This window comes from Haliotis cracherodii, unplaced genomic scaffold (genome assembly GCF_022045235.1).
Source record: "Haliotis cracherodii isolate W230 unplaced genomic scaffold, xgHalCrac1.p SCAF_18, whole genome shotgun sequence".
Lineage (NCBI taxonomy): Eukaryota > Metazoa > Mollusca > Gastropoda > Lepetellida > Haliotidae > Haliotis > Haliotis cracherodii.
The window spans coordinates 19730416-19751201 of record NW_027266273.1 but is presented as its reverse complement, the minus strand read 5'-3'; the positions used below and the strand labels follow the sequence as shown (position 1 = coordinate 19751201).

Genomic DNA, 20786 nt, shown 5'->3' with positions numbered 1-20786 from the left:
TAACAGTATTCCAGTTATATCGCGGCGTGTCAGCTTAATGTGGGAAGAAAGCCCGAAGTGATGCAGGTCTCAAACGTTTACCACTTCGGTGAAACCCACGTGCACGGGTATGGTGCTGACAATCCTAGAAACAAAATCGGGGCGAACCGGGATTCGAACCCACAATCATAGGTTTCTGGCGTGCCAAGGGATGCAACTCTGCACAGCGAATCGCGGCGCCCCTGGGGACTGGGCCACCCGTGCCACCTTGTTCACATACTTATGATCAGGGAAAGAGTTTTGACAGGTTAGATAATCATGTTACCTTTCTCTGAATATTACCATAATGTTGAAGATGACTCTATATCAGCAGGTGTTTTGTCAAAATAGTATAATTATTAAGGGATGTGGAGAAAGAGTAGATCCAAAAGACAAATACTTAATTTGCAATTTAAATAAACATAAAATCTTATTAAATACTTTCCAGTATAAACAACAAGAACTACCAATACACCATGCCTAAACTTATCTTACAGAGGGAAAGGGGAAAGCCGCTAAAATACATACATCCGTTGCTATAATCGTTGTAGGACGAGGTCGTGAGTTAGAGCCAAGGTGTATTCACCAGTGTTTACCTGTGCGTGCTATTTCAACAATAACGGACCTCGCACAATGTGTGCCTTGACAGCAATTATAAACTGACAGTGTCTCATCGTATGTAGATTTTGGTCGTTGACATGTCAGGCAATATTCTATACAATAACAATATGTTTACCTACCCATCAAGAGGCCAGTGCCATGCCCACTCGGCGGTGTATACAGGCGCGATGTTTGGACTGAGAAGGTCCGTATTGTGTTGTAATGGAACCTGTTTGTGGGACGTGTGGTATGAATACATGCAAGTATTTGATATATCGCCTTGATATATTTGATATACATCGTACCAATTCATTACTTGACTTATGAATACGAATGTAATTTATGACGGCGTGTGGGATTAATTGTATTTAATGTGCTCTAAATAATCCAATGTGTGAATAAGTTTCTCCAGTTTTCCTATTATAGGTTAGTCACTGCTTCCAACCATACTTCCAAACGCTGACAAAAAGCACATTTTCTGCTATGCTTGTATAGTAATCGTTTCAGAATAATTTTTATACTACTCAAAACATGTCTTGCCATGACAGATTAACTATTGTAATGAAAGAATAGAGTGGTCCTTGACTATTTTAATCCTTAACTATAGTGGTTAGTGCCTTCTGTTAAATAAAATAGAATAGGCATATGCTTGCCGTGTAAGAGCCGACTATTGAGGATCAAGGGTGTAACGTATCATCATACCCTCCTGTCATTGGTTGTTGCCATGAACTAACGGCCAGTATGGTCTAAACCTAATGTTTAGGTCTCTGTGATGTAGCAGGGATATAGTGACTGCCACGAAAAGCAACATTCACAATTTTACCCCTTCGTTTTTGGATACATTCATTGCTTCCCCTTTATACTGAAAGAGTCATTGCTTTCATATTTCCTTTTATGCTCATAGATCCATTGCTTGCATATTGCCTTTCATATACGAAGAGCGATTGTTTCTTAGTGTACCTATGATACTTGTATAGCCACTGCTTCCAACGTTCTCCTATATACTCGTAGAAACATCGTGTCCAACTTACCCTTGTATCCTCGCGGCCATTGCTTCCAACTTTCGCCTTTATACTCGAAGAGTGATTGCTTTCATATTCCCACTGCTTCCAACGTTCCCCTTTATACCCGTAGAGACATCGTGTCCAACTTAGCCTTGTATACTCGTGGCCATTGCTTCCAACTTTCCCCTTTATACTCGAAGAGTGATTGCTTATATAATTCCACTGCTTCCAACGTTCTCCTATATACTCGTAGAGACATCGTGTCCAACTTACCCTTGTATACTCGTGGCCATTGCTCCCAACTTTCGCCTTTATACTCGAAGAGTGATTGCTTTCATATTTCCACTGCTTCCAACGTTCCCCTTTATACTCGTAGAGACATCGTGTCCAACTTAGCCTTGTATACTCGTGGCCATTGCTTCCAACTTTCCCCTTTATACTCGAAGAGTGATTGCTTATATAATTCCACTGCTTCCAACGTTCCCCTTTATACTCGTAGAGACATCGTGCCCAACTTACCCTTGCATATTCGTGGCCATTGCTTCCAACTTTCCACTTTATACTCGTATAGTTATTATATTCAACTGTATTTGATATATTTCAGTCGAACCTCGTTGTGTTGAATTCCTGATTTTGTTCATTCCTTGAAAACTCTTTATTTTCCATTATCATTACTATTATTATTAACAAGAGTTAAAAATATGTTAAATCTTACTCTGATAAGCCGAACTCAAAGCACAACTAAGCACAAGTTAGAATTTGTATCATTTGAATAAAGATGCTTAACTGTAAATATAACAAATGCTTCTTTTTTTCCGTATATACAGTTGGTTTGACCCACATTATCTACTGGCCTCCGCGATAAAGCTGTAATGATGCTGACTGCGGCGTTACACACTATTCACTCGCCTAGTAATATTTGGTTTCAAGTTTTCTGACTTTCAACTGAAGCAACTTAATGTTATTAACTCCCGCTGTGTGCTGAAGCAACTGACGCGTTGTGACCATGACACAGATTACATGTCTTGGTTTTTGGATCTACACTTTTCATTTAATCATATATTGTTGTAAAGAATCAATCAGGAGTTATATATTATATGGAGATTATTATATGAGGATGTGTGTCATACTGATTTTTTCGAAACAAGTGGCAGATTTCTTGCATTTCCGAAGCGAGAGCGAGAGTAATTCACGAATTCTTACATGAATATTGCATATAGGGGAGTGTAATAATGTCTTAATCCTTTTGAGGTCCCCTTTAGAAAAATGCACTCATCACGACTACCGGAATTCAATATGGGTAAATATGCGTTTGGAATATGACGCCACTTTACGTTAGATATACCACAGGGTGACTTTGGTGACTTGATATTTTGATTATAATAAAAGGCAAGAGTGTGGTATCAAATTTATTTTACAAAAGTAGAATTTCATAGACATTTATTAAAGCATTGGTGAGGCTGATATAATAAATTATTTTCTTGTGACGTACTACTGTCACAGAATTATCCCATATGTCCCATGTCTTAATGTGATATTACAATACACAGCATCAACAAGTAGAGGAATATTATTAAACTGGTTGGGGGAAACAAAGATAACTATAATATTTCATCATAAGAAGGCGTCACAAAAACATCAACAGATTGAATAATGTTGCATATAAAGTCTTGAAATCAATAAAACATTTGATTTGCAAGGGCAGCTACATTTGATTCAACACAGAAAACTCAATGTACCTCATTCTGAATTACCATGCATGTCAATGTACAGAGCCATACCTTGGCCTTCATGCCATCATCCAGTCGTTATTGTATGGGTTCGCTATTATGTCCGAAGCAAAGAACACGAAAGAAAGCTGGTGAATCATGGATAATAAATACCACGCGGAAAGGTACACTTTATTACTTTGGAGACGATGGTGGGTAGATATATAGAGGATGAAAGGGATGTAGGTTAGTCAGACAGTGGGTAGGTATACAGGGGATGGCAGATATATAGGAGAGGGTGGATGTATATGAGAGGGTAGATATATAGAGGATGGTAGATAAATTATATAGGAGAGGGTAGATATAGGGGAGGGTATATATATAGGGGAGGGTAGATATTTAGGGGAGGGTAGATATACAGGGGAGGGTAGATATGTAGGGGAGGGTTGATATATAGGGGAGGGTAGATATATAGGGGAGGGTAGATATATAGGGGAGGGTAGATATAAAGGGAGGGTAGATATATTTGGGAGGGTAGATATATAGGGGGTAGATATATAGGGCAGGGTAGATATATAGGAGGGGGTAGATATATAGGGAGGGTAGATATATAGGGGAGGGTAGATATATAGGGGGTAGATATATAGGGGAGGGTAGATATATAGGGGAGGGTAGGTATATAGGGGAGGGGAGATATATAGGGGGGTATATATAGGGGAGGTTAGATATACAGGGGAAGGTAGATATATAGGGGAGGGTAGATATATAGGGGAGGGTAGATATATAGGGGAGGGTAGATATATAGGGGAGGGTAGATATATAGGGAGGGTAGATATATAGGGGAGTGTAAGCAAGCCAGACAGTAGGTAGATACATAATGGTTTACATCCATCTGGAGAACTCAAACAGAGAATGGTGTCAGATGAAATGGCGTGAAGCTGGTGATGAATGTGCATGATTTCTGTTACATTGTCGGATAATTCTGGAAGACACACAACGGGGCAAGAAACAAACTGGAATCAACCCGGATTAAATTCAATTCAAGTCGTCAGAAACAAATCCAAAATCCTAATTTGCAAAACAAAATAAACAATTGAAGAAAAATATTTTCTTGGAGAAAACAACCAATTATGCCCCTGTCCCTCCCAATAAAATTGCAAGTACTCAAAGTGATGACAACCATTAATAAGATTTTTGAGATAATGAGAAGTAATCTTCTTTTTCATAATTATCTCCCCTTAGTTGACCTCTTGCTTGTATTTGTCAATTGCAGACTGACCAGATTTTATGTTGATTGCGGCAGCACATGATGTGACGCGTCTTTTGTCAGGGCCACATCCTGCTGCGTCGTCAACTTCCAACTTACATGAGTGTCTAATTTTAAAACGAGGGGACGGGTGGCCGTCCCTTGGGCAAGCCAGAAACCTTGAGTTCTTTAACCGCCCTGCCCTTTCCTCCCACATTAAACTGACCCGCCTCGATATAACTGGGATACTGTTCAAAGCGGCGTTAAACGCACACACTCTATATTTAAGCGATATTTGACTCCTCCACTTAACTCAACTATAACCATTGGAAGACCCGACCATACAAGCATAAACACCTTAATACTGACTTGTAATATTGATTTGTTGAATCTAGTGAAGTAGTTCTGAATCACCCATCACTAGCGTATCCGTTCATGTGTATCGAAAACATAACAAGACTTACTCTGAAGCATACGCTTGCTTCAAATCCATCAAACATAAATTATATCGAAATCGATTTTTGCACACCGTGAAACCTATTTGCTAGGATTTTGGTACGTCTCTCTTCTTTAACCCTGAAGGCCGAATTCTCAGTCCGAGAATAAAAAAAGGTTTCCCCGGAAGCGCTCGTTAAATCTCCATCATCCTCATTCTTCAATTCTGATATGATCTGATTCCTCATCAGTTGACTCTGGGACTTCGCGGTGAGCACGTAACGGTTACAAGGCGTTTTATATCCGGGCGTTTGAAATAACCTTTGGAATGTTGATCTTCAGTGGCGTCGTAAGGAGGGATAATATCCTTGTATTTGGTTCGTCGTCTTTCTGTGATGATGCCGTCGTTGACAAATTGTAACTCCCGCAACTCCATCTCGTCAGCATTTGGTGTGAGGCGACATTTCCGACGGAAACTAAGCTTGTTGAGGCTCCTGCTGGAATGCTGTGACTCCTGTAAACAAACAAATTGATGGTTACTGTGCTGATATATGTTAAAGGCAGTCATCAAGCGATACCCAATGGTTGGAACACCTAAAGGAGCACGTGATTAAAATACCCACCTGTGGCATTCACTTTCTGCACATTACACCTTCGTTATACCTACAAGTTTAGGACTATGGTGATATATGTTTAAGGCAGTCATCAAGCGATACCCAATGGTTGGAACACCTAAAGTAGCACGTGATTAAAATACGCCACAGTGGCATTCACGTTCTGCACAGGACACCTTTGTTATACCTTCCAGTTTAGGACTTATGTGTGTAAAGACCCAGTGACGCTAACATAGCACGATTATATAAACCTCCTTTTAGATTAAGCCACGCTTGGAGTGAACGCTCGATGTCTACCTGTACTTAGTAATCATGTAGTGGTTGTTTCAAAAAGAAGTTCTTTAGCCTTGTTACAATAATCTTCTAGAATGTAGAATGAAGTACAAGACTTCCAATTGACGATACTGTACTGAAACTGTATTGGGCTTATAAATAATGTACATCGGTGCACGGGAGGCCAAGTCGTTTAAGGGCAACAATACATTTGCCTTTTTTCACCACAAGTTTACATTTCAAACAGGTAGGGGTGATGAGGTTACAAATTCATTTCTTATCCTAGTCTGCATTAGACGAATGTATTTTGACACAAAATTACACAGCCACAGATAATTTTTTACAAACTGTTGCAGGAATAAGTGATCATCATAGGCATAATTAAAGAGTTCTTTCAGTATTCAATTCCATAAAATTACCCTCAGTTTATATTGTCCCCTGTAGAAATATATTTCCCAGACGTTTCAATCAATATGTCAATGGTTAGGCGGGGTTGAATAAGACAGAGTTACTTGTGATTAAATAAAGCGTACGTAAAATATCTGAATATTAACTCCCAGGCCGTCGCCAGTGTCCATGAACCAAACTTTACATTAAGTAAAGCTTACGTAAAATGTCTGTATAAACACTTTGTGGCAAGAGACGTCCTAATCGAGGGGTACATTCATCAATTTGCTTCCGACCATGAAGATATTGTTCTGCAACTATGATACTCTACATCCCCCAACCTCGTGTCTACAGCATGTAGTGTCAGTACGGTTACTGAACATACACTCTCAAACAGAGGTCTTTGGATCCCAAACAGCGGCATTAAGTTGCTCTATGTGTACTTGAACACATTCACATCAACCTTGTGTCTACAGCATGTAGTGCCAGTACGGTTACTGAACATACACTCTCAAAAAGAGGTCTTTGGATCCCAAACAACAGCATTAAGTTGCTCTATGTGTACTTGAACACATTCACATCAACCTCGTGTCTACGGCATGTAGTGTCAGTACGGTTACTGAACATACACTCTCAAACAGAGATCTTTGGATCCCAAACAGCAGCATAAAGTTGCTCTATGTGTACTTGAGCGTGCTTTTGATTGATTCGAAACATATGTTTTGTTTAAGGGTTTTGAATGTTCATTCTTAATCATTATGTATTGTGTGGAGCAAAACTAAACTAATATATTTATCCCGCACGTTCTCACCGCTATGTTATGACAGCATATGCCAAATAGGAACTGGGAGATGAGCTGGGAGATAAGCTTGAACGCGGCATGAAGGTACCTGAACGTGGTATGACTCATGGGGTGGGTTTATGCAGACATGGTATGGCAAACGGGGAGGGTATAAGACAAAACGATGAAGATGGTATGGTCAATGAAAACATGAATGATGCGATAGGATGTGAGAAAAATATACTTGTTATGGTCATAGCAAATGAAAGTTCCAATATCATGTATCGAGTGTTGTCTGTTTTACGTTTTGCTACTTCATACATGACATCCAAAATCATCTTCCTGAGGCAGGGACATAATTGACTGTAAAAATCCAGTTTCCACCCTTGCCGAAGTAGGCTTGAATTTCTGTGCTCGATCGTAGCGCCACCAGTGGCTATTACGAGTAATGCCCTTATATGTCCCTCCTATTGCTCAATCAGATTCCACCTCTCATATATCACTTGCATTTACTTCAAACAAAATGGTCGCGTACAGTCAAGAAGATCTGATCAATAATCATACTCTACATTGTAATTAAATGCATCACTGTCCGTGAATGCCTTGATTAAAACCACAAAAGATTTAGAATATATCTGTTGATGCCGAGTTGGCGGTACACATGCTTTGCAAATCCTGCAATCGACCGAAATCTGCACGGCAGTTTACGAACCGGATGTCGATTTCGTTACGCGATTTTGATTGGACTATGCATAGACTCGTATGTCCAGCCAAAATGAAACTCCATAATTCCAACCTAGTTCGGCAAGGATGGAAACTGGACTTTTATGGTCAGTTCACTACCTTGCCTCTGGAAGAGGATCCAACAGGTGAAAGAGGCTCGTTCTTGACTAGGTATGTGACGATGATACTTTAAAGCGGCCCTTTCAAGGTTGATGTGTGTTTGACCATCGACTTAGCAGGGACCTGCTCTGGTATTGGATCCAACTGTAACCTAACCTCAATCGTCTTTACAGTGACACTCACGTGATTAAGCAGAGCAGAGCAGAGCAGAACCTCATTCCACTCAAGACTATGTTGATAGTAAGTTCAAGATAGAAGAGTAGCACCTTTGTTTGTGATGACGACTATTTCACATTTGTTACAAGCAAGTTTCTTTAAAACAGTTATACGATTGTAATAAACAGACGATTTCAAACACCGAATTTCCCTTCCTAAAATATGCAGATATGTAAGAATTCCTAACGTCGTTAAGACAGTCACATAGAAAATGATAATTGCATTCATCACATAAAGTACATGTAGCGGCCATAAAATTTCCGAGACCCGTGATGGGATTCGAACCACGGACCTTCTGGTCCGAGATCGGATGCCTTGTCCACATGACCAAAGAGGTTAACCCCGTCAGCAAGCCGACAAGGTAAGGATGTCATCTGTGGGATGACTCCACGCCCTGCTACATACAGAACCGTTTATCGATAGGTATGTTATTCCATCTCTTTCTCAGTTGGTAGTCGATGACACGAGGATCTTAATTTTAACAGTGAACGGATTACCCGGAAAAACCAGATCGCACAGGTATAAAATATAGTCAAAGAAGACAGAAACATTAAGTTTGATTCAGGTCTTAAATACGCCCAACATATCAAGACATTGTATGTATAAATACATTCTGAATATCTTTCATTAACGAACTAGAGATATGTGTTCTCGTTATGATACGTTTATCCAGGTTAAAGTAATTTTAGAAGCAGAACGAGCTGGTGATCGAGTTTGGTGCACACAGTTGACATTGGCCATCACAACATTTCCTCATCCCATCGTGTGTGGACTCGCTGTTCTCTCATGCCTCATAGCGTGTTCATTTGCCTTCCATTGAAGCCATCAGAAGGGAACACATCCCCTGTAAAATCTAATGCCAACTGTTAAATTAAGGAAACTAAGGGTTCTCGGGGTGTTCTTGAGTGAGGCTCAGAAGCCGTAACACCGTGTTAGTAACACTACGTGTTAACTTGTGATGGGTGTCGTTGGGTCGATGACATGGCGCACAATAAACATGACTGATTGATATTCAATTGTATGCGGGTCATACAGCTTGTATTTGTATGCGTGTATGCCCAGCTCCCTCGTAATATTATTAGGAATAGCTCACTTCAGTGACTGCAGTAACTTTGCACTAGAATGCCCAAACTTCAATATGTCCATTTAACTTAAAATATTGGCCTACACGCTTTATCCAAATTACCGTATATATGTCAGGTTCTGACTTTCTTCTGTCCAGATGATAATTATATAATACAGTTGTATGGCCATGATAACTGGGCCACATTTCCACACCTCACGGGTGCTTGCGACAGAATTATTACGCTGGTCAATGCATCAGTGTGCACTCGATTTTCATTCTCAGCTCCCTGAGGAGTATACAACAAATCTATAGTACATATTTCAAATGTAGTACAAGGGGTTCTCTAAAATCTATTTGAAAATCTGGTTTACCTTGAATAGCGCAATTGCAGCCTCCATTTCACCAGTTAACTTTTTGCCATATATTTCTTCTAATTCTTGAATATAGCCCTCCATGTTGCATTGCGGGAGCACAGAATCTTTACCTTTCTTGGTTTGTTCCGCGGAGGACATTGTTGAATATACTGTTAAAGGTACTTTTTTATATGTAATTAAAGAAAACAATTAACCGGAATAATTTAAATCTCAACGAAAACAGTGCAGGTTGTAAAACACTGAAATGTACACCGATCCTCTGATTAACACAGCGTCTGATCAACGAAAACGGTATCTCATATCAGTGTCTCTCATGACACGGGTTTTCTACTCGCAAATCTCGCACCCACTATAAAGTGTGACCCTGTGTCAATCTAAGACAGTTCTATCTATGAAGACGTAGGGCGAGGGGGTCAGCCAATCGATGTCAACTTTAAAATCAACAGAACCAATCGGAACTGAAGAACTGACATACCGTCGTCATGACTACCAGAATCAACAGAATTCCTCTTACAGGTTCTGTCGTATTGTATTGAAGATATCTGACAGGCACAACCCATACACTTATCTGTAATAAATACTGCAATACGTGTATCTCCCAACTAGAGTTTTATAGAGTGTTTATCGACTTGCCTGAACAATTACAGGAAAGTGGAAGGGATATTTGTGTTTGTACTAATGCCTGTTTAGCCTGTGAGCCGAGCCAGATACCGTTGTATGCTCTGAGCCTACAGGATAGGCAATAATCGCTTTGTAAGTAAACGTTTTGTTCGCTGTCTCAGGTTTAAGGATCATCAAAACGACTGGCAAAATGTAACAGTGAATAGAATCGATAGCTTGAAATACAAGCTTAAGATAACACGCTTAAGTAACAAGCCTTGGTTGGATATAGATTGGTGTTGAATTAGAGGTTCATGAAATGTGAACAAGAGAAATAACTTGAGTGAGTGAGTGAGTGAGTGAGTTGGATTTAACGCCGCTTTTAAAATTATTCCAGTTATATCGCGGCGTGTCAGCTTAATGTGGGAGGAAAGCCCAAAGTGATGCAGGTATCAGACGTAACCACTTCGGTGAAACCCACGAGCACGGGTATGGTGCTGACAAACCTAGAAACATAATCGAGGCGAACCGGGATTCGAGCCCACAATCATAGGTTTCTGGCGTGCCCAAGGGACGCAACTCTGCACAGCGAATTGCGGCGCCTTAGACGACTGGGCCACCCGTGCCCCCCGAAATAACTTGAAGCAAGTAAATAGTTCGATTTGACAAATATACTGAACAAAAAACGTTAGGGACAATGGGGAATATTTTTTATGAAAACTTCTTTCTCATTCCATCATTAATTTAACAAGCGCTTCTGATGTGTCTGATGTCGCCCTTGGTTTATAAGTGCGTTAAATGCTCTATTCTGAACTGGTGAACCTGAATTACCATGAAGAGTCATTATTTTGTGTATTTTAAAAAGATTACGTAACCGAATCCCTTTGTGTAATTAGTTTTGTACATATACATATACACATTTCGCGACACCGTACTGCTTGGGTAATAGTATGTCCAGTTCGTTGAACAAATCAGTTAAATGGGCATTCAGCATGCAAACTAACAGCATTAAAGGACCCAGTTTGTTACACTAGGTTCTCAATACAATACTAATAACACGGTATGAATCAAACACGTGTAACAAATTGCATGACCTCGGTAAATATAGGAATGTTTACGGGCACCTGATGTGTGGTGAGACAGGTGCTTGGCTTGAGATACACGCGTGATGCACAATTGAACACATCACACAATGGTGACAGTTATATATATCGGCTGTGTTGGAGCATATGTAGCCTCGGCGGCGTCACGAACACTGGCTACCACCTCAGAGGTAGTCCTCAGAGGCGCAGCTATTGGCAGCAGACAGCATTTAGTTTTATTTCATATAAATTCAGTCAACTCTCGACATAACGAATCTCTTGTGAATGTACAATGATATTCCATTTTGCATAGAAAAAAACTTTAATTGCAACTTTTCTGGGGTATGAAGAGGCGGTCGGGTAGCCTAATGATTAAAGCGTTCGCTCGACACGCCGAAGACCTGGGTTCGATTCCCGACATGGGTACAATGTGTGAAGCTCATTTCTGGTGTCCCCCGCCGTGATATTGCTGGAATATTGCTAAAAGCGGCGTAAAACCATACTCACTCACTCACTCTGGGGTATGAAAAGGTTTTAACCTTTATCACGAGTGGGTGTGTATTGATACCGCTACATCTTTTGTGGAGACCAAGCATCATAAGAGTGAATATGAGATGACGTCACTTCTAGCAATATTCCAGCAATATCACACACACACACACACACACACACACACACACACACACACACACACACACACACACACACACACACACACACACACACACACACACACACCGCTATATAGATGCAAAAGTTTTGAATGTCTCGCCCTTATCCAGATTTGATCGGATCCCTAACGTGTCAAAATATCACCTTCTATTTCAAGAATCCTGAACAGATACCTCATCTGACGGTCTTTCAGCTTCCAAAGCAACCATGCAGTATTAATTCAGTATATAAACATTTAATTGCCATTGAACAGCTTCCAAAGATACATAACAGGTCGTTTCCGTTCAAGAGGCCAATGGTTAATGAATGTTTAAAATGGCGTGACTCGTGCGAGGATAACGTTAAGTACAGTGGACTATATCTCAGAGAGACGGAGAGTATCCCAGACGATTTATTGCGGGTGCGTATCACTTCAGATATATACGCATCACTGAATCATTTAGGGACATCCATGGCTCGAGATTCAAGGGGTGTTGTAAAGACTGACGGCGATTCAGGACGCCGCAAATAAGCAGTAAACCATATTATCGAATGTTTAGAATTCGTACTTGAAAGACATTAAGGAGAGCTACAACTTGGGGTGAACGTACCCGCAATTCAAACAATGTAATTTGGAAAAAAAATATCTTTACAAGCTTGTTATTTTTCTGTATGTGCATACTATATTGATTTGTTAGTATTGTACTGTATGGAGGGTAGAGAAACATCTACCCAAGCTGTATAGCGGATACTGTATAGTTGGTGTTGAGCAAACAGATACATTATAAGAATAGTCTATATTTGATAGCTGATGTTACGGAAACAATTACACGGGCGGTATAGCTGATATTGTATATATGATGTTGAGGAAACAGATAAACGGGCTGTGTAGCTGATGTATAGATTATGTTGAGGAAACAGATAAACGGGCTGTATAGCTGATATTGTATAGATGATGTTGAGGAAACAGATAAACGGGCTGTATAGCTGATATTGTATAGGTGATGTTGAGGAAACAGATAAACGGGCTGTATAGCTGTTATTGTATAGGTGATGTTGAGGAAACAGATAAACGGGCTGTATAGCTGATATTGTATAGATGATGTTGAGGAAACAGATACACGGGCTGTATAGCTGTTATCGTATAGGTGATGTTGAGGAAACAGATAAACGGGCTGTATAGCTATTATTGTATAGATGATGTTGAGGAAACAGATAAACGGGCTGTGTAGCTGATATTGTATAGATGATGTTGAGGAAACAGATAAACGGGCTGTATAGCTGATATTGTATAGATGATGCTGAGGAAACAGATAAACGGACTGTATAGCTGTTATTGTATAGATGATGTTGAGGAAACAGATAAACGGGCTGTATAGCGGATATTGTAACAGATGATGTTGAGGAAACAGATACACGGGCTGTATAGCGGATATTGTATAGAATGATGAAGAAACATGCGGATGAGAAACGTGTTTATATCTAGTACCATGCTTCCAACCACTAGGTTTCCTGGCCTGGATTTAATTTTTTACAGGTCGTCGTGTTTTGCTTAAATTTTGCTGACGTGCCTTAAAACATTTACCCACTTCCAAACATGACTCACGTAAAATTTATACCACATTAATGCATTCGTGTTTTTATTCGTGAGTATCAATTGGCCATTCGACATGAACGTGAACATCGATATCATTGGATTGGTATATCACACTGGCTCTTCGCATAGTTACATCATGTAGTTAGCAGCAGCGTCCTGCCACGTTGTACACAATGAATATCACGAAACAGGAAGTCACTGTTACTGTGATCATACCAAGGGACCAATTTAGGTGACAGTTTTATTAAAATACATTACATTGAATCTAAACTGAAGTACAAAAGAAAGTACACACCCCACTATTCTGACAGTAAAAGAAGACAGGGCAAACTTTATTGTGATTGTAATGTTTAATGTCATTGTTGAGTCATTTTCAAACATGTTTAGAATGGATTTAAAGATTTGTGGCCACATAAAACTTTTCAGTTGACAATAACGTCCATAGGCGGTCACTCATCAAAAATCACACTTGTAGAAATGATGACAGTCCCAGGTATGACGGCCATGCGAGTGGTCTCAGTACCTCGTATGACCCCCATTTGAGTTAATGCAAGACAGGACACGCCTTCTCATGGAAAAGGTCAACCGTCGGATGACGTCATTAGGGATCCGCTGCCACTCTTCTCGCAGAGCCTGTTCCAGCTGTGGTATGGTGGTTGGTGGCTGTGCACGTCGTCGCAACTGTCTACCGAGATGGTCCCACAGGTGTTCAATGGGTGACAAGTCCGGAGAGCGTGACGGCCAAGGCAAAAGCTGAATGTTCTGACGGTTCAGGAAGTCCATAGTGAGTCTAGCGGTGTGTGGTCGGGCGTTATCTTGCTGAAAAAGAAACCCCTGCCTTTGCCTCTGCATGAAGGGGATCACCACCGGCTGTAACACTTGGTCCCTGTACCTCTGGGCTGTCAGGGTCTGGTGGAGAATGACCAAATCCGTCTTCTGTTCGCCGCAAATGCCTCCCCAAACCATAACGCTGCCTCCGCCAAAAGGATGAACTTGTTGGACACATGCTCCAGCCAGTCGCTCGCCTCTACGTCGGTAGACTCTCACTCTACCGTCAGCATGGTAGAGGTTGAATCGACTTTCATCGGTAAAGAGGACTCGTGACTAGTCACGACGTTGCCAGCGTCTGACTCTTCTTGCCCAGCGAAGACGGCTGATACGGTGTTGAGCGGTCAAGGTCATCCCACGGAATGGTCGATAAGCCCGGATACCGGCAGCTCGTAGTCGTCTCATGACTGTGTTCCTGCTGATGTGGTGACCTAACGCTGTCGACGCTGTTGATGCCATGGTGAGGAACCTGTTGCGCAGGTGTAATGTGCGTATGTACCGGTCTTCTGCAGGGGTCGTCACTCTCGGTCTTCCTCTTCTTGGGCGGTCGGATGTCTGGCCAGTCTGGTCAGTCTGGTTGACACGACGAAGGAGGTTTGCCTGGTGCAGCCAAGGGTCCTTGCGATGTGACTGTTCGACGCCCCCACTTGGGACATTCCCACGGCTCTCTCTCGCTCCGCTGCTGTTAAACGTGGCATTTGTCTTGTGTTTTTTTCGTTGAATGTGTAATGAACGCTAGAATCCACTGCCTTTTATACTGTTTCTACGCATATTGCACGTGCAAATGGAGAAAATTGCCATTTTCACAATGTGTGCTTTTGTTGCCTATCATAATGTCAAGGTTACGTTTCTGCGATATGCTCTCAATGGTTTTGTTCATTACATTACGATAGCGCCAAAAATGTAACAACTTTTTCAACCATATGCGTAATATATGATATTTTAGGGGTGTGTACTTTCTTTTGTACTTCAGTTTATTTGTTTTAGTGAAGACGTTGTTTTCAATACCCTGCTGAAAAGAAGTGTAATTATTTGATTGATTTCTTGGGACGATGTTTGCATAGATCGTCCGGCGAACCGTCGACATCATGTTTGTCCCTGAACCAATACTGGTGAGTGAGTGAGTATGGTTTTCCGCCGCTTTTAGCAATATTCCAGCAATATCATGGCGGGGGACACCAGAAATGGGCTTCACACATTGTACCCATGTCGGGAATCGAACCCGGGTCTTCGGCGTGACGAGCAAACGCTTTAACCACTAGGCTACCCGACCGCCCCTGAACCAATACTGGAAGGCCAAGGCTAACCCAGAGGTTTGAGTACTGTGAAGACTTAATGGTGACTTGTTCCGATCCTTTGCTACACTCTTATTCACTATTCAAATTTCTTGTTCTAATTGTTCCACCTGGAATAAATTTCAGACACATCTTTACCTACGGGGGCACGAACCTGGGTCTTAGGTGTGACGAGCGAATACATCAACCACTGCTCTTAACCCATAATGTCACGCTCAAAAGGTTTCAAATACACAGCTCTCACATTTAACTGTTAAAGGTATACTAATTTGTTTTTACCTTCGACCTTGACACAGCCATTGTTAATAATTAAAATAAAATAAACTATTTCTAAACGTCTATAACTTGCGTCCCATCGGGGTTCCCTCCTACATCTAGCTGTAAGCTGTAGTATAACTGAAGTAATGTTCAATACGGCGTTTAGCTGATGTTATTTAACAGTTATGTTATTTTAGGGCTCAGTCACATATTCAGGATTTTTTACCGCCGTCCTTGATAGGACTATTCCCGATTAAAATTTGACAAAAGTCGGACCAAGATCCTGTGATTCGTGGCGGAAAATTCACAAACAATCAGATATTGTTTAGGAAGGGTCCCGATTCAGCCGTTTCCAGCCGAATTCGTCCCGATTCTCAATCCGAATCTAATCCGATTTGTATCTTTCCGCATGGTAAAAAACGACCGAATCTGTCCCGACAGCGTCCCGATTCTCCCGAATGCGATCCCACAGACATCAGACAGTGACCGGACAGTGAACCGAGAAAGACGGTTCGCATTCGGCAAGATCTGGACTCATTCGACAAGACACGGCAATTAACAATTCATGCCCGTTCATCACGACAGCGTCCGGACCCACAGGACACCGTTCAGACAACACAGAACATTGTTACAATTTTGATCCGATACAGCAGAGTCGGGCCTTACATTTACTACATTTGTGAAAAGTTATTTTGTTTTGTTTGTTTGTTGTTTAACGCCGCACTCAGCAATATTCCAACTATATGACGGCGGTCAGTAAAAAATCGAGTCTGGACTAGACAATCCAGTGTTTGACAGCATGAGCATCGATCCACGCAATTTGGGATGCAATGATATGCATCAACGAGCCTGACCACCCGTTTGGCGCCTCTTACACAAGCACGGGTTGTTGCAGACCAATTCCAAACCCGATCTTCACGTGTGTGTGAAAGGTCGGCGGCAACAAAGGTCAGTAATGTACAAAGACGAGACTGACCTTGTGTGACCTAACGGCCTTGTTTCTCTCCATCATGGCGCGGACGTTGGGGGACATGAAGTAGTGTTTGGCGTATTTGTCACCCACGGCGTCGTATTGGGGGATGATTGGATTCCTCCCCGACCGGCTGGACGTCGTTGTCTTGACGCTATCGTTGACGAAGTTTTCCTCCAGCCCCTTCAGTGTCGGAATGGGCGGGAGGGACCGGATGGAGGACGGCACCCGGTCTCTGTGCCACAAAGGGCTGCCGTACACTACCCATGATGACTTGCTGAGTGTTGATGATGCCTGTTTGTGTTGAAGACAGCGAGCATTACCATCGGGCTTTGTAATAAAGTAACACTTCTAAAATTCTACCGTAGAGCAGGATATGCTTACCCTATTCGAGAAAACCGGATAAAATATAGAGGCATACATTGTAAAATGATCTCACCAGTGGAAGTATCTGGCGGCCTCCAGATAAAATATAGAGGCATACATTGTAAAATGATCTCACCAGTGGAAGTATCTGGCGGCCTCCAGATAAAATATAGAGGCATACATTGTAAAATGATCTCACCAGTGGAAGTATCTGGCGGCCTCCAGATAAAATATAGAGGCATACATTGTAAAATGATCTCACCAGTGGAAGTATCTGGCGGCCTCTAGATAAAATATAGAGGCATACATTGTAAAATGATCTCACCAGTGGAAGTATCTGGCGGCCTCCAGATAAAATATAGAGGCATACATTGTAAAATGATCTCACCAGTGGAAGTATCTGGCGGCCTTCAGATAAAATATAGAGGCATACATTGTAAAATGATCTCACCAGTGGAAGTATCTGGCGGCCTCCAGATAAAATATAGAGGCACACAGTGTAAAATTATCTCGCCAGCAGCGGGTATGGGCCACCGTAAGAACACTTGTTATCATCATTGATTTTCAACGATCACTGACATAATTTTTATCACAATTTTGCCTATTGGGCCCAAAAGAATCTATTTCGGCAGATAATCGATACTGGTTGTACTCTGGCGTTGACGGTTTACATTTACATTGGATATTGTATTATTGTCAGTATATTATGGTCAGATAATGCCGATTTATGATCGTAATGTTTCTTCATTTTTTTAATCGAAATATTGTTGCAAATATACATATTATGTGAAACAATTAAATATTACCTGTAACTTAAACGATGATTAATCATTTTCATTGTATACATTTATATGATATTAAAAGTCTATAGCTATATCGTTTAATACGGTTTCTAGAATTCTAAGACTTTGTCAGGGAAACCATTCGAATCAAAATAGTTTGTATATGATACAAAAAAGTGCAGAAGGATGAAAGTAAGTAGGTGTGTAAATGTGATCATAATCGCGTCCAAATGTCAACGATATTACATTACATGGAACGGTCATAATCAAATTACGTTTTAGAATAAGAACAGTCATAAACTGACATTTGGTACGGACTTTACACTTGCGTGCAAACCGCTGATTATAGATAACGGAGCTTTAATGCTAGAATTGATCGTTGAGCGTTCGCAATCACTAGTTCAGGGCCTGAAACTCCAGTAATCAGTATCAGTCAAAAACCAATAAGATTACTACAAATTATAAACAAAACAACGTATGGCCTTTCTGCATTATACTTTTCGGAACAAACATGCAATACATAACGTAAACTGCCCATGTTTGATGGTGGCTAAAATGAAACAAATACTTATTCGATGGTGATGTATTTGATACGGGCATCGTGGTTGTGTTGTAAACCTGAAGTTGGCAGTGTTTCGGTAACGTTTTGATAAAAAACGTTTGTAATCCAATTTTCAAGTGTATATTTTCTTTTGCCCGGCATTCAAGTTATACTTTTATTATGTCTACATTTATCATGCGTATGTTGATACTCTGTCACAAAGACTTTATTTGAATTACAAGTACACATAAACCATTTTTTTACAGCGATATAACAAATAATTATTAAAAACCAACACAATTCTAGGTGTTGTTTTAAATGCTTACATGAGAGCGTTTAGACCCCGCCTTGCTGACAGGCTCCGTCACAACCGTCCCGTCCTCGGAGTCAGGGCCTCGAAGAGGGGCATCCGGAGAGCTCGCCATCTCTACACTGACAGCGGGATGAAGTCTCTGTCTGAATCTCTGATGTTGAAATGTTTTTTTACAGCCTTGATAGGTGGCTAAATGGCAGGTACTCCTTTGTCTTCGGGGGAATACCACACGCTTAAATATATATTTCACGTACTAGTCTCATGGTCCGGGGTGATTTCAGTCGTTAAGGTTTGTTTTTTGTTATCCAATTAACCGAGGGATAATTTTTGTCTTCTAGGAGTTCGATCTTGATTACTTAGAAAAGGTTCCGCCGTCATCTACATGCTATCTGATTTACAATCATTCCTTGAATCAAAATAATTTTGATTAAAATTCAAAATAATTAATCGCTCCTACATAGGCAAACACACTGATTTCCGACTCGCCTGAAAACACGCCAAGCATTAACTAGCGTCTAACAGACTCCATTAACCAGCTATTATCCCTTTGATAGACCTGCACCTCGTGTTAGCGTTCGTATCCAGTAGCCTGTCGACTGGACTTGCCTCTCCGCCGGGACTGCTCGCGCGCAGTCTAATAGGTTTATAAAATCCAAATCATTGGTGTTCAGGAAACCCTAACTGATCCAGCGATCCGCTTTTCCTTCGATCTATTATGACTGGTTCGGGGATTCCAATAGAGGGATTACGGTCGTCAACTTGGTGAAAAACGTCTTAGAAATTAGCTAATCCCTCTTGCTTTTACCTTCCGCAATAATCCTGCCAACCCTCGATTGTTAAATATTCATTACGTCCAGGCATTGTGCTGTAAGAAAGTGGAAAGAAAGTCTTGTAAACAATGAACCTCGGCACACTGAATCTATCCGAGCTGCCTGGAAACAACACAAGCAATGCTATACGTTTGATTGATATTTGTGTCTGATGACCCCCTCGACAGCTCTGTTTCATGACATTAATTCTCAGTTTTAGAACTTTCCTACTTTTAGGACTGTTGGTACTCTCCCCATTTGCAATGCTCAATCAAGCAGCAGTGTCATTCCAATACCGTGTCTACATGCCATGCTGGAGTTTGAAGGGTGCTGAAATATATACCATGACCTGTCTCCTCATATTGGGCTAGTGTTTTGATTCAATACTGATAGTACGTATGTATCATATCACTGTCAAAGAGTCTACACCGTGTGAACTTTAGGGTTCAACGAATTCTCATATATGTTGCAACTTGTTTGGTCGGCTCCATTTAGTTACGCTAGAAGCGAGTAGGATCATTCTGTTTCTTAAAACGGTACAAGACCCCTTGTTCTATAAATTGCCGGGCAATTATAAATATATGGAAAATTACAAACGCTATGAAAACGTTACTGGGCTGAAAACAGTCATCGAAACACTGCAAGCTTAAAGTCCAAAACAGAACTATGGTACCCGTATGAAACACATCGCCATCGAATAACCAACTGTTTGCGTCATTTGTATCCACAATGAAACATGGGTGTATGCTATAAACTGTAGCAGTATCGCGAGGGGTACATGTGGTTTATGCGTTCTGCGTTAGGTTTTATAAGGCGAGCCGGAGGAGAATGGTATAAAACCTAACGAGGGACGCATAAAACCATATGTACCCCGAGTGATCCTGCTATAACGAATTTATCTTAGCCACATGTTTTAAACTGCCATTGTAAAAGAATTAAAACATATTCAAAATGATAGAAAATAGCTGTTCGGTTGACTTCGGTCACGTGACTTTCATTGACTCGGAAAAAGCGGCTCTTTTCTTCGAAGCGGGGTATAAGGCATTTATTCTCCCCGTCAGAAATCCACGCATAGCCCGTTTTCTTCGTGGCGGGGCATACCATGCCGAGATACCATGCCGCAGGTTA

The 20786-nt window shown here is 41.1% G+C and overlaps 1 protein-coding gene across 1 annotated transcript; it reads right to left on the bottom strand.

Annotated features, from left to right (window-relative positions):
• Window positions 1-5259: 5259 nt before the first annotated feature.
• Window positions 5260-18961, bottom strand: LOC139465374 (uncharacterized). Its single transcript, XM_071247082.1, has 3 exons — window positions 18863-18961; window positions 16854-17141; window positions 5260-5526 (listed from the first exon to the last, which is right to left on the bottom strand). The coding sequence occupies exons 1-3, from the start codon at window positions 18959-18961 to the stop codon at window positions 5260-5262; spliced, it is 654 nt and encodes a 217-aa protein (XP_071103183.1).
• Window positions 18962-20786: the final 1825 nt, after the last annotated feature.

What these genes read in the sequence shown, in the direction of transcription:
- LOC139465374 (XM_071247082.1), bottom strand. Translation starts at nt 18,961, where the DNA reads ATGGCGAGCTCTCCGGATGCCCCTCTTCGAGGCCCTGACTCCGAGGAC. An exon ending in CGGGGTCTAAACGCTCTCAT is followed by an intron (nt 17,142 to 18,862) that starts GTAAGCATTTAA and finishes CAACACAAACAG; the next exon opens with GCATCATCAACACTCAGCAA. An exon ending in AGGCCGTTAGGTCACACAAG is followed by an intron (nt 5,527 to 16,853) that starts GTCAGTCTCGTC and finishes GTTTGTTTACAG; the next exon opens with GAGTCACAGCATTCCAGCAG.